Raw genomic sequence first — 17,206 nt, 5'->3', positions numbered from 1 at the left:
GCTCAATGTCTTAAATATGTTTCTTCTTTATCCCTCCATTGTTGCCTCTTTGTAGACCCCATTCTTTCATCTAACTAGTGCTGTCTGATAGAAGTATACTATAAGCCACTAAATAACTAAAATGTTAAGTAGGCATCCTAAAATAATAAAAAAATGAAATAAATGGAATGATTTATTTTTAATCCAATATATCTAATGTATTAGCCCAACATGTAATATTTTAAAATTATTATTATTGAGAGATTTTACATTCTTTTAAAAAATTATGCTAAGTCTTTGAAATCTTGTGTCTATTTTATACTTGTGGCACATTCCAATTTAGATGAGCCACATTCCAAGCACTGAGTAGCCATATGTGGCTAGTGACTGTTGTCTTGGACAGCATAGATCTAGTCTATCTTAAGAGCTTTCTTTTTGATTTCCTGGTTTTTATAGTCTCTCCTTAACTGGTTGATTCTCCATATCACACCAAAGTTATCTTCCTAAAAACAAATTTGATCATCGCATTCACTTGCTTTAAAAAGTCCACTTACTCTCTGATGCCTGTAGATGTTATTCAAGAACCTTTACAGTCGAGTCCTAACACATTTCACCAATTTCACATCTAGCTACTCTGTTTTTCCCTGTCTACATTGGCTTCTCACTGTTCCTTACAACTCTGTTCTTTCCTCCACCTAGAATATTTTTTTCTTAGACCAATTCCTAACTATCCTTTAAGACCAACTCGTATATCATCTACTCATTAAAGTCTTCTGTGACATCCTCAGTTAATTTCTGAGTCCTATATGTATATACAAATCTGTGTTCATATCTCTGTTATAAGCACTTAATCTATTTATGCTTAGCTGTCACTGTTTTGTTTCCCCAGAGCTAAGCACACTTACTAAGCTTATGGTTTAGCATGCTTGAATGAATAAGCATATGTATTTAGACTACACTTTTTAATTGGACAATTTTGTTTCTGTAATTTTAATCATTTCAAGGAAGAATTTAAAGTTATTTGTAATGCTGGATTGTTGCTCTCAATCGATTTTGCTTTTCTCATAGGTTCAAGTAAAAAAACAGCTGAGAGAAACAAAAGACAAGAAAAATGAAAACTCATTTGAGAAACAGGTCTCCTGTCATGAAAATTCTAAAAGCTGTATAAGGTTAGTGATTAACTTTAGAAGTGGAATGCAAATGAGTGGAACAGAAGTGAACTAGTACAAAAAGGGTATTAAAAAAAAATGAAGTGGGGTTTAAATGTATTTAATCACTTATTCAAAAGCACACAGTTGATAATTTAAGGAGGGACTAGCTGAAATCTGAGAATCTAATGTGAGCTCTACTCTGTTTTTGGTGAAGAATTGGTTCTGGCTGGGCATGGTGGCTTACTCCTATAATCCCAGTGCTTTGGGAGGCTAAGGTGAGAGGATCACATGAGACCAGGAGTTTGGTACCAGCCTGGGGAACATAGGACCGTCCTCCCCTCCTCTGTCTCTACTAAAAAATAACACAAAATAAAAAAATTAAAAGAATTCGTTCTTTTCAGTTTATTTCTGAATCTGTTTTAGACCAAACCTTTTGTAAAATAAAATGTTCAGCAATGTAAAATTTCTGAATGCTGGCCAGGTGTGGTGGCTCACACCTGTAAGGCTAGCACTTTGGGAGGCTGAGGTGGGAGGATCACTTAGCTCAGGAGTTCAAGACCAGCCTAGGCAACATAATGAGACCCTGTCTCTACTAAAAATTTAGAGATTAGCCGGGCATGGTGACACATGGCTGCAGTTCCAGCTACTCAGGAAGTTGAGGCAGGAAGATATCTTGAACCCAGGAATCTGAGGCTGCAGTGAGCTATGATCACACCAGTGCATTCCAGCCTGAGCAACAGAGCAAGACTCTGTCTCAAAAACAAACCAAAATTCTGAATGCTTACCCTCATTTTTGTACTTAATCACATACCAATGTTAAACACCTAATAGATAAGCATTGGTGCTCATACCACACTGTGAATAGCACTGATCGAGTTATTTATGGACAAAAAGTACGGAATACCTAATGGGGTAGCACAACATTCTTCATCAGTTATAATTTAAACTGTTTATTAACCTTCACATACTGCTTTCCTGTGTTGCAGCAGGCACTTGCTATCTACTATAACTGTTTATGTTAAAACATTTTTTTAAATATATAGGTTTCTTTTTTTTAGTTGCTATTAAAACCATTGCCTATTTTAACATAAATGCCTAGAAATGCGGTGTTTAATACTTGAGTTTAGTAGGTGTTTAACACATTTTTGAAGTAAATTGAATATGAGTAGTACACTGGAAATTAAGTAATGCTTAAATAACTTGTTCTAATACATTTGAAACTTAAGCTCATTTTGATCTGAAATGTATTTAGAGCTGTCCAAGAATTGAATTTTTAAGTCAATATGTTGTCAGATTCATAATTAAATCTATGATTCATTAGTACTTTTCATCAGAATACTAATTTCTTAAAAGAGTAAGTTTATTTAGTTCCTAAAACAGTTGGCAGTAGTCACTGAGGTTTATTCAACCTATCACTAATTTATAACACTGTAGCTCCTTAGATGTTAACTTTTGGGGAGTTGTGGCATTCTTTAAGAATGTGAAGAATGATTCAGATCCCTTCTGCTAGAAAAATACACGTTTACAGACATAAAACTTTGTATATGATTTCAAGGTATTCATGGAATACCCACTCCAAGAGCCTACCCATGAGCCCCAAAGTTAGTAACTGCATTAGACCAAATTTTATAATTATTTCTGAAAAATACTTATCAGCTTTGGTTCTTGCATTTGTATTTACATAGTAGATAGTAGTACACTTTTCCCAGGCATAGTGAAGAAATACCTTTTGGTAGAAATACTTTAATTCTTGATACAACTCATATCACTGGCTGTGACAGTATCATAGATGTGCCTTTTTTGTGTGTTTTTTTTTTTTTGCTCCCTCAAAATTACCCAATTCTCTTGGCTCTTGCCAAGGGTGTAGTGGTCATCACAGAATGACCTATAAGGCTCACAGCTCTTATTTGAGTCTAACATAGCAAAAGTCGTCCCCATATTTAACTGCTTTTTCTGAGATTTGTCATAAGGAAATAACAGCTGCAAAATTAATAATTTGCCTTTGCCCACCAAGGCATAGCTTAACTATTTTTCCCAAGGTGGAAAATCTCTGTCAGCTGTTGGATATTTACATTATACTCTTTTTTGGAGTTTTGGATGTTTTTAGTAGTCCTGTCATTCAGTCTTCTGTTTACTGAATGCTTGGTCTTCCAACACACAGACAAACTCCATTCAATTTTCCTCTCCCTTCCAAAGCAATAAAACCCTGGGACCTCTCTCTTTCTGATACTTTTTACCAGTTCCAAAGAAGGCATTGCAGTGGCATTTTGTTTCTTGGTAGTGAACCTCCATTTTAAGTCATTGTAGAGAATGGTAACTGAGTGAGGAGTGGAACTAATCATGCTTTCTTTGCTAGAATTTCCTAATGGTCCTTTTAAAAAGGATAATATCTGCTTACCTCTACTCTGCATGGCTCAATAGCCAGTCAGTCATGATCAGTCAGTAAGATTATTGTTTAAAGACTGAGATGAGGCCAGACGTGGTGGCTCATGCCTGTAATCCCAGCACTTTGGGAGGCTGAGGTGGGAGAATCACTTGAGATCCGGGGTTTGAGACCAACCTGGGCAACGTAGTGAGACCTCGTGTCTAGTAAAAAAAAATAAGAAGAAGAAGAAGAAGAAAAAATATATTAGCCAGGCATGGTAGCTTACACCTGTAATTCCAGCACTTAGGGAGGCCAAGGCAGGAGGATCACTTGAGCCCAGGAGAGAACAGCCTCAGGAACAAAGGGAAACTCTGCAAAAATAGAAAAATTAACCTGTCAAGGTGGTGCATACCTGTAGTCCCAGCTACTCAGGAGGCTGAGCTGGGAGGATTGCGTCCGCCCAGGAGGTCAAGACTGCAGTGAGCCGTGATTGCACCACACCCGTCCAGCCTGGGTGTCAGCAAAATCCTGTCTCAAAAAAAAAAAAAAGACTGAGATAATACAACTCAATAGATATTAAAACCTAACTTGACATTCTAATATCTCATAGGAGTCTGTGAGAATATCCTTAAACCATTTGCCAGATTTCAGCATAGTTACCAAAATCAGTGCATGATAGATTTCATTTTGAAGAAGGAGAATGAGTTGAAAATAAGTGAGCAAAATGACAGTTTTTTTCTTAATTCTTTCCTGTCTTTATTGATGTTTACAGAAGAAAAGCCATCGTAAGAGAAGATCTATTAAGTGCAAAAGTTTGTGACTTGAAGTTGATACATAGTAAGTTACTTTTTGCTTTTGTATTCTACCTTTTTTTGTTGTTTTTTAATTTAATGGTTGTGTCAGAGTTCTCATCAGTAACACTTCAGGCTGGAAAATAGTCCTCAGAGCTGTGTACATTGTGTTAAATCCTACATAAATTTTGTTTTCATGGAGCAATTTATACTGTTTTCTGCCCCTTTTTTTCTTCTTGCTCCTCTTAGAAGGGGTGTGTGTGTGCGTGTGTTGGGAGAAAAGAGTGTTTCACGATTTCGTGGTGTTGACCAGCTCATACTGTGGCCTTATTCCACCCATTAGTGCAGAAGTCCTTAGGGGAGATGAGATTAAATACCTTGTGGGCCAGTTACTGTAAGCAGTAGCAAAGGAAGACTGTGACAGCAAGAAAGTAATTCACAGTTCCTGAAGGAAATTGTAGTTTGGCCTCTAGCTAATTTGAAACTTTAGAAATAAAGCACCTCTAACGTATTTAGCTACATGAGCAGTTAAATATTCTTGTCTTCTCTTTTTGTCTGGTACATGATTTTCTAATACACAGGAAGGCTTTGCAGCAGAGCCTGAATAAAAATGACAACATCCATAGTTGTTTGTGACTCCTCCTTGGGGGTTCAGGCTGTTTATTCTGTCCCAAAGAACATCTTACTATGATCTGTTTGTAAGCAAGGAGGTGGGCATTTATTTTCCAGACTAAGTCACAGTGAATTTCCACTTACAGCTAGAACTAGTGAATTAGTGAGCTGTGAAAGAATTAATTTATTGTTTTCAAAAGTGAATAACTTCATTTTTTATGCATTATGAATACCAAGTTTTGTTGGTTTTTTGTTGGTTTTGTTTTTGATTAGAATTAATATGATCCCTCAGGTTAGATTTACAGATTAACAAACGTTCTACCTTTGAAATTTTACTATTAAAGTGAAATTGAAACAAAAGTTGTTTTGATCTCTGGACTTTTGTAGTTAAAAACGCATTTTTCTTTTGTCAGCTTTAGATATGAAAACAGTCTTTGCTTTTCTATGTCATTGCTGTAGATTAGCATTCTTTTTTTATGAATAGCATTTGCTTGCCAATTCTAAGAACCAATATAAAATTTACTGCTGAGGAAGATTAAATGGTGTTACAGATTTTCTCTAGATAATTTGGCCCACTAAATTATTCTAGTCTTAGTTTTAAGACCACTGACCACTGTAATTTTCTTAAAGTGTATATCTCTTGCCTGGGCTCATTTTTAGAAGGTGAAATACAGGAAAATCTTAAATTCCATATGCTTCAGTATAGTAAAGCTCATTTATAAGCATCTATGATTAATTCTGATTTGAGATTTTGTTTTACTGTTTAGAATGTGGAATATTAGATTGGATAGCTATTTTAAAATTATAATGAGGAAAAAAACAATTTCTGCCAGAAGGTTAACATTGTCTAAGGCCTGTAACTCAATACTGTATCTACTTAAGATGCCTGAAGTCATTTGTTTGGTTTAGGATAGGCAGAAATACTCATTATACTTTGAGTGGCTAATACAAGAGTGCTGATGCCGAGGTAATTATGAGCAAATGTCTTCACTGACCAACCTGGACTGATCTGAAGGGAACTGGCTATAGTAGTTACCCCTTGTCCATGGGGGATATGTTCCAAGTAGATGCCTGAAACTACAGATAGTACCAAACTCTGTGTATATTATGTTTTTTCCTATATGTACATACCCATGATAAAGTTTAATTTATAAATTAGGTGGTGGAAAGATTAACGATAATGAATAGTAATATAGAACAATTATAACAATATACTGTAATAAAAGTTAGGTGAGTGTGGGCTCTCTCAAAATTTCTTACTGTACTTACTCTTCTTACTTACTCTTCTTGTGATGAAGGTAGAGTGACACAAGATTTCATCATGTTATTCAGAATGGTGTACAATTTAAAACTTAAGAATTGTTTGTATCTGGAATTTTCCATTTAATATTTTTAGGCTGCATTTGACCACAGGTAACTGAAACTGCAGAAAGAGACACCATGAATAAGGGGGGACCACTTTACTCATGGATTATCCATTTAGTTATTAATAGTTTTGCTATGATGTTACTTTTTACTAGGGAAATTTGATAAGTCTAACATGGTCAGTTTTTCTTCCTATGTTGAAATAGATTATTTACTGGATGAAGTAGCTTATATTTAGGTATTACATTTGATGAAAATTATTCAGGTTTAAATTCTAGATTCATACTCAATACATACTCAGTCTTGGATGTTCATACTCGGAGAAGCACAAGGGAATTGAGATCACTCATACATTCAACAAATACCTAACTACTGAGCACAGTGACTCTTAGGGGTATAGTAGTGAACAAAAACAACAAAGTGCTTGTCAATGGGATCTTCTCGTAGACAAACACAAATATAAATATATATATAAAACAGGTGGTAATAAATGCTCTAAAGAAGAATAAAGCTGGGTAAAAGGTTAAAGGGTGATGACATTGTGGAGATGACAGTTTATTTAAAGTGTTAGGGAAACCCTCTTGAATAAAGATATATTTGAGCAGTGACCTTCAAGAAGTAAGAAGTTAAGCCCATGAAGATATCTCAGGGAAGATTGTTCGGGGCAAGGGAACAGCAAGTATAAAAGCCTGAGACAGCAATATTCTTGGAATGTCTCCAAAGAATATTAAGGAGGTTAGTGTGGCTAGAATGACAGAATTAAGTAGATGGAGGAGAAAGAGTAAGACGTAAGGGGAGATCATTTAGGGCCAGTGTGAGCTAGGGAGTGTTTTCAGGAGTAACATGATCTGGTACATTTTAAAAGGATTACTCTGGCTGTGAAGGGAAGAAAATCATAGACGAATAAGAGTGGAAGTGGAAATTGACTATTTAGGTGGCTTTTTTCTTTTTTGTTCTTTTTATTTTAGGTGGCGTTTTTCTAGGCCACAAATTGTGGTGGCTTGGGCCAAGGAGATATTAGTGGAGATGATGAGAAGTGGTTCAATTCTGTATGTACCATTGATCCTTGAAAACACAAGAGTTAGGGGCACCCCTGCACAGTCAAAAATCAGTGTATAACTTTTGACTGCCTCAGAACTTGACTACTAATAGCCTGCTATTGACTGGAAACCTTACAGATAACATAAACAGTTGACAAACACATTTTATATGTTATATGTATTATATACAGTATTCCTACAATAAAGTAAGCTGGAGAAAGAATGTTATTAAGAAATCATAAGGATGAGAAAATACATTTACTGTTCATTGAGCAGAAGTGGATCATCATAAAGGTCTTTATCCTTGTTGTCTTCACATTGAGTGGGCTAAGGAAGAGAAGGGGTTGGTATTGCTGTCTTGGATGGCAATGGCAGAAAAGGTGGAAGGGGAGGCAGGAGAGGCAAGCACACTCAGTGTAACTTTTATTGAAAAACATTCATGAATAAGCAGACCCATGAGTTCAAACACATGTTGTTGAAGGGTCAACTACATCATACTTAAAGATGAAGCTAACAGGATTCGTTGATGGATTGGATATAGGCTACAAGAAAGAAGGAAGTCAGGGTTGACTACAAGGTCTTGACCTAAGGAACTGGTAAAATAGGAGTTGCCAGTTACTGAAGTGGGGAAGGCTGGTGGGAGAACGTTTGGGAGGGTATAATGAAGAATTCTCTTTTGGAAGTAGAATGGTGGTGGTTTTTGGGAGTGGGGAAAATAGGGAGATGTTGTCAAGGGATTCAGAGGTTCAGTTATGCAAGATGAATAAATTCTGGATACCTAATGTATAGGTGTACAGCAGTGTGGATATAATTAATAATGGTGTATTGTACACTTGAAATTTGCCAAGCCAGTAGATCTTGTGTTCTCACTACAAGAAAAAGGGAGAGCGGTAACTGTGAGGTGATGCATATGTTTAGTTTGTGGTGATTATTTTCACAATGTGTACATATATCAGAACATTAAGTAGTATACCTTAAATATATACAATTTTTGTCAATTGTACCTCAATAAAGATGAGAGGCAAATTCGTTTTTCGATAAGTAAAGTGTCTACGACCATAGAGATGCTCTGAAGAAATTGGATGTTTGCATTTCATGTACAAATAAGATCTATTCATCTTCATGTTATTTTAATGGTGAACAGTTTGTGTTGATATATGTTTATTTATGCTTGACTCCTCAGTTAAATTGATGGTTTCTTCCAGTTGTCATTTCTTTTCTCACTCTTGAGTTCAGGCAGAATGTTTAAGACTATGATGATCAGAAATAAGATTGAGGCAACATGGCAAAACCCACCTCTACAAAAAATACAAAAATTAGCCAAGTGTGGTGATACACACCTATAGTCCCAGCTACTCAGGAGGCTGAGGTGGGAGGACCACCTGAGGCTGGGGAAGTTGAGGCTGCAGGTGAGTCATGATCATGCCACCGCACTCCAGCGTGGGCGCCAGAAGTAAGACCCTTTCTCAAAAAAATCAATAAAAGGAAATAAGACTGAAAAGGAAGATTGCTATGCAAGTAGACACAATTAAAAGTTTTTTTCATTGAGATACAATGCAGTGAAACTGTTTTAGAAAAACTAACCTGGTTAAAGTATTCCAAAAGGATGGGAAGCCAAGTAATCTGTTAGAAAGTTTCTAAAGATGTCAAGAGAGAAGGTTAATAAGATAACTCTGTCTTCTGAGATTATGTATTAACATCATTTTGTAAAGTCTTTTAAAAGGCTAAATGTCTTGTCCGAGATCACATTGCTAATAATTGGAGCCACCAGAATTTGATCCAGTCTTCTGACTCCATATCCAATGCCATTTTCTACTACAAAATAATACCAAAGCATGATATTGTTAGTGTTACCAACCTTAATTAAGCCTCTCACTTTATGGTTGTCTGCAACCTTTGTAACTGAAATTATTGCCATTCTGATGGATCTTGTTTGGATGTACTTTTGAGCTCAAAAATAATTTGTAATGTAAAATTAGCTCTCTTTCATCTTGATAACAGAATGTCTGCTCCCCACTTATCAGTTAACTGTGATTTTTTTTTTTCCTTCAGGCTAGAGGTCATAAATCATAGCTGTAAGATTAGAACCTTTAAGAGTTTTTGCCTTTAATGTGGACATTTCTTTTGTTTTTAATTTTTCTTTTAATTTTCACATTTCTTATGAGGTTTCTTAGACAGTATTTATTCACAAACTGACTAATTAGAAGACTAAGAGAACCTGTAAGTGTAACTTGGAATGATTGCAAAGTTTAGGGGCAGAAATGAGCCTGTCATGCAACAGAAAAGACAGCTTGTATCCTTAAATGTTGACATTTGATGACTAAGCAAGGAACCAAGAGACAAAGTCACGAAGGTAGTTAGTTGGGGATTGTGCAAATTGAATACATCTTTATTTACCCAGTTACACTGAACAGAAACCATGATATAGCCAAAGGATAATTTAAATTTCTTTTTATAAAAGGACTGCTTGAGAAACTATTGTCTGTGTCTTTATCTAGGATTGATTGGTTAGATTTTAGAAGCAACTCTGCTTAGCTTAGCTTCTTTTTTTCTTTGCTTATTTATTTATTTATTTATTTATTTATTTGAGATGGAGTTTTGGTCTTGTTGCCCAGGCTAGAGTGCAATGGCACGATTTCGGCTCACTGCAACCTCCGCCTCCTGGGTTCAACAATTCTTCTGTCTCAGCCTCCCAAGTAGCTGGGATTACAGGCATGCACCACCATGCCCAACTACTTTTGTATTTTTAGTAGAGACGGGGGAATTTCACCATGTTGGTCAGGCTGGTCTCAAACTCCTGACCTCAGATGATCTGCCCGTCTTGGCCTCCCAAAGTGCTGGGATTACAGGCGTGAGCCACTGCACCTGGCCAAACTTCTTTAATTTCTTAAAGTTTTGTGAAGCAGAATGGGACTGTTCTTTAAACATAGGTCTGTGACTTTCTATCTGAAGTCATTTGTTATACAGTAATCAAACTAATGAATAGAGCTTATGAAGTTGCAAATTCTTATATCTTGATTAGAGATTATTATTATAGCCTGTAAATATAGTATAATATTAGTTAAAACTTCAGCAGGTCTAATAGATGATTTTACTGGAAGCCAAGCCCCTTGAGTTTTGTACAGTTTTTTACCATTAAAACACCTGTGACTTTAGTAAAATTAAATAAACGGTCTAGTTTTCTCATATAATGAAGATGATGTTGCCACACTAGAGGTATAGTGAAAGGTTAGACAGCAAACCTATTAGCAAATTTGTTGAGGAAATATCACTTTCTTTCTTCTGTCATACTAGATAACTGAATTATACATTTTTGTTTTTGATCTCCTTTATATTCACTTTGTTTCTTGGAATGAACATTAATCTTTGGTTTGGGATAGTAGTTTATAATTGATATAGTTTACAGAAAGGATCTCCCTTTCAGGCATTTCTTAATGTAGTACTTCTTTAAGTACATACTAGATCCATCTAATTATGTCTTTATTAAACTTCGGAATCAATTAATCAAACTTTAATTGGATGCCTGCCAAGTACTGGGTTCTAAGCTCAGAGACTTTATTATACTTGTTTGTATCGTACAAAAGGGTGTTTTCATGAAACATCCTTTGGGATTAGTGTTTCATGAAACATGTTTAGGGATGTGCTGAATTAAAATAAATAAAACAAGCTTCTAGTTAAGCATAGCAGATTGAGTACTTGTTTAATGCTCTGATCCCTCTCATCCCAAATCTCTACTAAAATGACAATAAAGGAATGAAAGAAAAATGTGTGTGTTTTTTTTGTTTGTTTGTTTTTTTGTTTTTGAGATGGAGTCTCGCTCTTGTCACCCAGGCTGGAGTACAGTGGCATGATCTCAGCTCACTGCAACCTCCGCCTCCCAGGTTCAAGCGATTCTACTGCCTTAGCCTCCTGAGTAGCTGGGATTACAGGTGCACGCCACCATGCCTGGCTAATTTTGGTATTTTTAGTAGAGCAGGGTTTCACCATGTTGGCCAGGCTGGTCTCGAACTCCTGACCTCAGGTGATCCACCAACCTCGGCCTCCCAGAGTGCTGGGATTATAGGTGTGAGTCACCGTGCCTGGCCGGAAAGAAAAGTTTTAAGCCGCAAAGTTTAAGCCACAAAGACAAGAAAGCTGGAGAGAGGGGTACAGCACATAAGTGTCCACAAAATAGAAAGTAAAATAGTATGAGGGGGATGGTAAATTGTCTTAGCAGAAAGCTGATACATAGACATTTCATGGGGAGAATGGAGTTAAGAATCTCAAGACAGTTCACATACCATCAAACCTTAGAAAGTCGAGTTTGGAGGCCTCCATTATCTGTGAAGGCAGAGATATGGGGTGGTTTTAGAAAACAGAATTGGTTAAAAATTTTTAGATCCTGAAGATTCCTGGCTGTGGGTAGAGGAAGGGGAGTACCCAATGAAAGACTGGAGATTTACTCTCCAAAATAAGTATTTAAACCAGATTTAAACTTTAGCATAAATGATGGTACATGAAACAACAGAGAGGGAAATTAAGTCAAATGATGAGGCTTCTAGTCCTCTACCCAAGAGCATTTTTCAAAGCACTGGCAGTCTTGATTATTATAATTTTCCAAAGTAGGAAATAAGGGACATCTTTTGGAAAACTGACTTGCCCAAAAGAAAAGACTTAAAGATAATGTCATTTGAGAGTCCCCCAATGAAGTAACCAGATGTCTGCTTGATCACCCTACAGTGAAACACATTAGCTGAAAGGCTCTGACCACCCATCTGCACCATTTTTAATCAATATTTTAGTGTCCCGCAAACAATCAAGGATCTCCAGATGTTTGAGGGAAATCAACATAATAGACATCAAAACAAAGACAAAAGCAACCTGATGGGACAGACCCAATGCTGGAAAATAGGGAATAACTTAAAAAAATTTAATATCCTCAAAGCCTGAAATAAGTGATATTTTATCAATGATACAAGAAAACTAATATTTAAGAAAAAGCTTTTAGAAGTTAAAAATATTACAGCAAAAATACAAAAATTCAACAGGAGTAGAAGATAAGTTCATAAGTCTCAAAGTAGGACTAAAAGTCAAAGAGATGATAGGATATTCATTTAAGAGATTCAATATCAAATAATAAAATTTCAGGAAGGAAAAATGCAAAAATTTATTTTTAAAAAAGTAATACAAAGGAAATTTTTTCCGTAATAGTAGAGCACAGGTGTCCAGATATGAAGAAATAATATAATACGTAGTAAATGAAAAAAGAATTATACCAAATACTTCATAAAGTTCTAGAAGTCTGAAGATGACAAGAGAGAGAGTAAAAACAGACCATATAGAGGATTGGGGTTACAGAGTGTCATCCAACAACTAGTTGGAGTAGTGAAGCAATGCCTTGAAAACTCTAGGGAAAATAATTACTAACCTAGACAATTCTATAACTTATCAAACTATCCATCGTGCACTAACTCAGAATTCCCACCCTTTTCCACTTCTGCTGGAGGATGTATGTGTATACTTCACTAAATGAGATAGTAAATGGAAGAACAATGTGAGATTCAGAAAACGAGTTCCAACTCAGGAAAAGATAAACAGGACAAAGGATTATTGGGATAATGACAAAGGGCAATCCCAGAATGACTATTGAACAGCAGCTTTGAGAGTTACCAGTTTATACTGGACCAGGACAAAGAAAGAGTTTTGCCAGGAGAGTGGGGAACTAACTTTATAGATGAGTTGTTGTGTTTGAGTGTATTAAACTCAGATTTATACTTTTATTGTAGTTAGCTAAATTAATGGTGGATAGTAAGGAAGAAAAGGAAAAGAGAAGACAAAGCCATTATTAACCCTAGGGAAAATACCTGAAGCTGGCTGGGCGTGGTAGCTCACGCCTGTAATCCCAGCACTTTGGGAGGCTGAAGTGGGTGGATCACCTGAGGTCAGGAGTTCAAGACCAGCCTGACCAATATGGTGAAACCCAATCTCTACTAAAAATACCAAAATTAGCCAGGCGTGGTGGCATGCACCTGTAGTCCCAGCTTCTCAGGAGGTCGAGACAGGAGAATTGCTTGAACCTGGGAGGCAGAGGTTGCAGTGAGCTGAGATTGTGGCACTGCACTCCAGCCTGGCCAACAAAGCGAGACTCCATCTCAAAAAAAAAAAAAAAGAGAGTAGTATAAGGATGTTATTTAGAAATAAAGAAGTAAATGTTAGAAGAAACAGCCAAAGGATTTGATGAGTGCTTTGGGGAAGCAGAAATCAAGAGCGGGTATTTCCATAATTTTTCTTTATAAGTTTGGAAGTACTGTTTGACATCTTAAAGTATGTACATGGATTACTTTAATAAAAATTAAATGAAAAGGCGTATCACTGCCCACCAAAAACAGACAAGTAGGGTGGATTTGTGAAACGATCTTCGGGAAACCACAATTTAGACAAATTCACCAATATCAAATACTTTAGAGATTGTCATTGAAGCTGCTCAGTAATTACCTGAGAATTACCCAGAAATATGTGAAATAGCTTTTGAACTGGATTTTCACATGTAGCATTGCCCAGAGAAAACTAACAGTTCTTTCAGTACAAAGCATTTTATCTAATGATGGCTTTCTGAGATAGGTTTCCAAATGAAAGAATGCTATGTAAACACTACATACTCATTAAGTGTTGAGTGAATGCAACCTGAAACAAAACAACTCAGCATCTTTAGGGCATAAAAGACACTATGTGGGTCTAGTACAGCAATTCTATGTCTAGCTGAAGGAACATGGTTATGTCTAAGAGTGTTATCTGTGTACCTACCACACATTTTTACCATACATTTCAGCGTATCATCTTTTAGATACAGATTTTCAAAGGGGTAAGGCAGTAAGTTCCGGAACTCAGCCTGTTCGCCTTCCACTAACATTGAAATTACATTTGTTACAGTAGTTCTGAGAGGGACTTGTGCAAAACCAAACAGATGTTGTATAATAACTAAAAAGGAAGTTAGTATGCTATTAAGTAGAAAGTGGGCTGTTACCAACTGAACTAACAGAAGTAAACCAAAATACATATGATCTTGCAGTGCAGGAAACAAGCCTCCTAGTTAGTGTGATTTATTTTGAACAATGTCAATAGGCCCTTTGTGAGGCAAGCAAGGGGGAAAATTAAAAGGCAGTTGTCATATGCACTGTGGACAAGTCAGAAGCAATGCAGCCACCAACACTGTTGTAACAGAAAGCTGTTTCAGTCAGCACATCTACTTTTCCCTCTTAGTATAAAATTTGAAGGAAAGAACATACCTGAAGTGGGTGCCATTGGCTAAATGGTAATTTATGGTTAACAAGAGCTGATGGCCCCAGGCCCCCTAGTCAGCCTCTACTTGAGATAGCTACCTGTTTTCTAGATGATAGCTGGAAAGAAATGTTAAGTGTATTATTGATATTAAATAGCTTGACTTCTTGTGTATACCTTTTGTTACAAGATAGTTTAAGCTTGCATAAGGTAGCAGAAAATGTTGATTAGAATTTTAACTCACATGTTGTAAACATAGCAGGTTTGACATATTTCACCCAGTTTCTCTATTGTGGCCTTTTATATTTTACTTGTAGTTGTAGCTTAACAAGGTAAGATGAAATCAGCATTTGGGAAAATTGTGTAAAAAATTGTGTATTATTTGAAATGCAGCTTTTCTACGTATTTCAACCCTTGCCAATGTGCTGGTATCAATGCTGGTTTACAGCCTTTTTAATAAAAATTAATACAAGGTAACCAAGTCCTTTTATGTCTTTGTACAGGAAACTCTTTATACAGTGAAACAGGAGGAAAGAACAATGCAGCAATAAAGATAAATAAGGTTTGTTGAAACCAAGAAAAATCTTTTTCGTAGATAATAACACTTTAGGGTTATTTAGTCCATAAATAACCAGTGCTTCAGGTGTATCAAAATATTTAAGTATAACTATTATTTACCTATTATTTATTTGCTGTTTCACTAACTACTTTTTACTTTTGTAGCCTCAGAGATCAAATTGGAGTACAAATCAGTGCTTCAGAAATTTTTTCTCCAATATGTTTTCTTCTGTTAGCCACTCTGGAGAATCTTCCTTTACCTATAGAGCTTATTGGTTAGTATTTTCTACTTTTAATTTATGCTGTTTATACTTGATGTTTAATAATTATTAACTTTTGCTAGAAATTTAAACTCTGGGCCCAATAAAAACTGAAAGGCCCACCTTGGTTTGTTTGCTTTAGTGTTTTTTTTTCGGGGGGGGGGGAAGGTAAACTAGCTCTAGCAAAGAGAAAACCTGTTAATTTTGGGAGCTTCTCTATTGTGCAATGATTGCCTATGCCAGTGTGCTTTGTTTTCGTTAATAAGTTGTTCTATATAAGCTGTTTATATGATAGAGAAGTAGGTTATTTATTAGCTTGTGGGGATGTTACCTAAAGAAGAACCCTTTTACAGCTGATCCATTCATCTTTGAATCCTAGTGACTGGCATATAGATACTAAGTTGATATTTATGGAATTTGAAGATTAAATTGAGGCTTTAAAATCACGTACAGTTAGTTGAGCCAGCAGCATAGAATAAGATTGTGTGATTTAATTTTAGAACTTGGCAAGGTACCAAGAAAAAAATTATTTCTAAGCAGGCTTTTGAAAAGCTGAATTATACCCATTTTTGGTTGCAGTCATCTTACCCTCCTTTATTTTCTTTTGTCTTAGGCTTAGTTTCAAGTAGGAAACTATTGCACCTAGAATTTCTTCCTTTCAATAATGAGGATATTACTCTGACTTGACTTTATTTAAAAAATTCTGTCACTTAAGATAGAAATTCAAGGGTTATTTTTAACAGTCAAATACAACTCTGATTTGCAATATAAAAATTGTACTAATTTTAGGAATGAGTTTATTTTGAAAGTGTTTAAATAGAAAAGAGCTCGCATTCTTGTGTGATTCATAATGCCAGGTACAAAAACGGCTGCTATTCTTTGTATGACCTAATTGTTTTTTTGAACCTAAAATTGTGAGATTCTGATGAAGGTCTAAAATTTATCTTTTAGTACAGAATTTATAGAAGCCAGTGAAATCAGTGCACTGATTAGGCAGAAGAGACATGAACTGGAATTGTCATGGTTTCCTGATACATTACCTGGAATCGGAAGGTAAAAATAAAAAATTATTTACTCAGGTGTTTACATGCTAACATGAACAAGATAGCATTAGTACTTAAGTACAGGGGTACCTTATTCAATTGTTATTTTCCTAAGGAAGTTTTGTGCAAATTAAACTTTGGTGTTTCAAATGCCCAATAAAGATTGCTATATAAAGGACCCCTTAGAAAGTAAAGAATCCTTAATTTATCTGTTTAACAAGTATAGCTGTGTATATGCTAGATTTATTTAAAAGGGAGAGAACCTGAATATTAAGATTTATTGTTAGTAATACATCTGTCATCATTCCTCTACTCTTCTCCCGTTCCAGTCTTACCTGCGTGCTGTCAGCTGAATCACGCTTTTACCATATTCCTCTCCTCAAAAATGTTCTTCTAAATAACTATTTGATCAAGTGCCTACTCTACCCTGACACTCATGACTTTCTGTAATCTAGTTTTTTATTTCTTAGTTTAGTCCTGAAGCTGCTAAGATGGTGCTAGATATATAATATATACTTAAATCAAGCTCCTAAGTAAAGATTAGGGTCACTGCCTGAGTTTTATATTAATTCCTGTAACATATTATGACTTTATTTTATATGTCACTATAATATAGTTCTGTATAGGGCATTCACCCTCTAGGAATGATGGCAGAACATAATAGAAGTCAAATGAAGAAGTCCAGATGTATGTACTATGAAACCCTTCTTTATAGTTACATATTTTTATACATGTACAAGTTACATTTTTTTTTCCATGCTTCTCCTACTCCAGAATCTCACCTT

General features: G+C 35.8%; 1 protein-coding gene across 5 annotated transcripts in view; it reads left to right on the top strand.

Moving 5' to 3' along the window:
- The window catches only part of SCAF11 (SR-related CTD associated factor 11), a 77,456-nt gene that overhangs the window by 47,009 nt on the left and 13,241 nt on the right, over positions 1 to 17,206 (top strand). For all 5 annotated transcript variants that reach the window (XM_063672671.1, XM_063672669.1, XM_063672670.1 and 2 more), the window contains 5 exons: positions 1,048 to 1,148; positions 4,268 to 4,332; positions 15,064 to 15,122; positions 15,284 to 15,393; positions 16,330 to 16,431. In XM_063672671.1, coding sequence (XP_063528741.1) covers positions 1,048 to 1,148; positions 4,268 to 4,332; positions 15,064 to 15,122; positions 15,284 to 15,393; positions 16,330 to 16,431 — 437 coding nt within the window. The remainder of the gene's footprint in view (positions 1 to 1,047; positions 1,149 to 4,267; positions 4,333 to 15,063; positions 15,123 to 15,283; positions 15,394 to 16,329; positions 16,432 to 17,206) is intronic.

This window comes from Pongo pygmaeus, chromosome 10 (assembly GCF_028885625.2).
Source record: "Pongo pygmaeus isolate AG05252 chromosome 10, NHGRI_mPonPyg2-v2.0_pri, whole genome shotgun sequence".
Classification (NCBI taxonomy): Eukaryota; Metazoa; Chordata; class Mammalia; order Primates; family Hominidae; genus Pongo; species Pongo pygmaeus.
The sequence above is the reverse complement of the archived record's forward strand: the minus strand, read 5'-3'. Positions and strand labels throughout refer to the sequence as shown.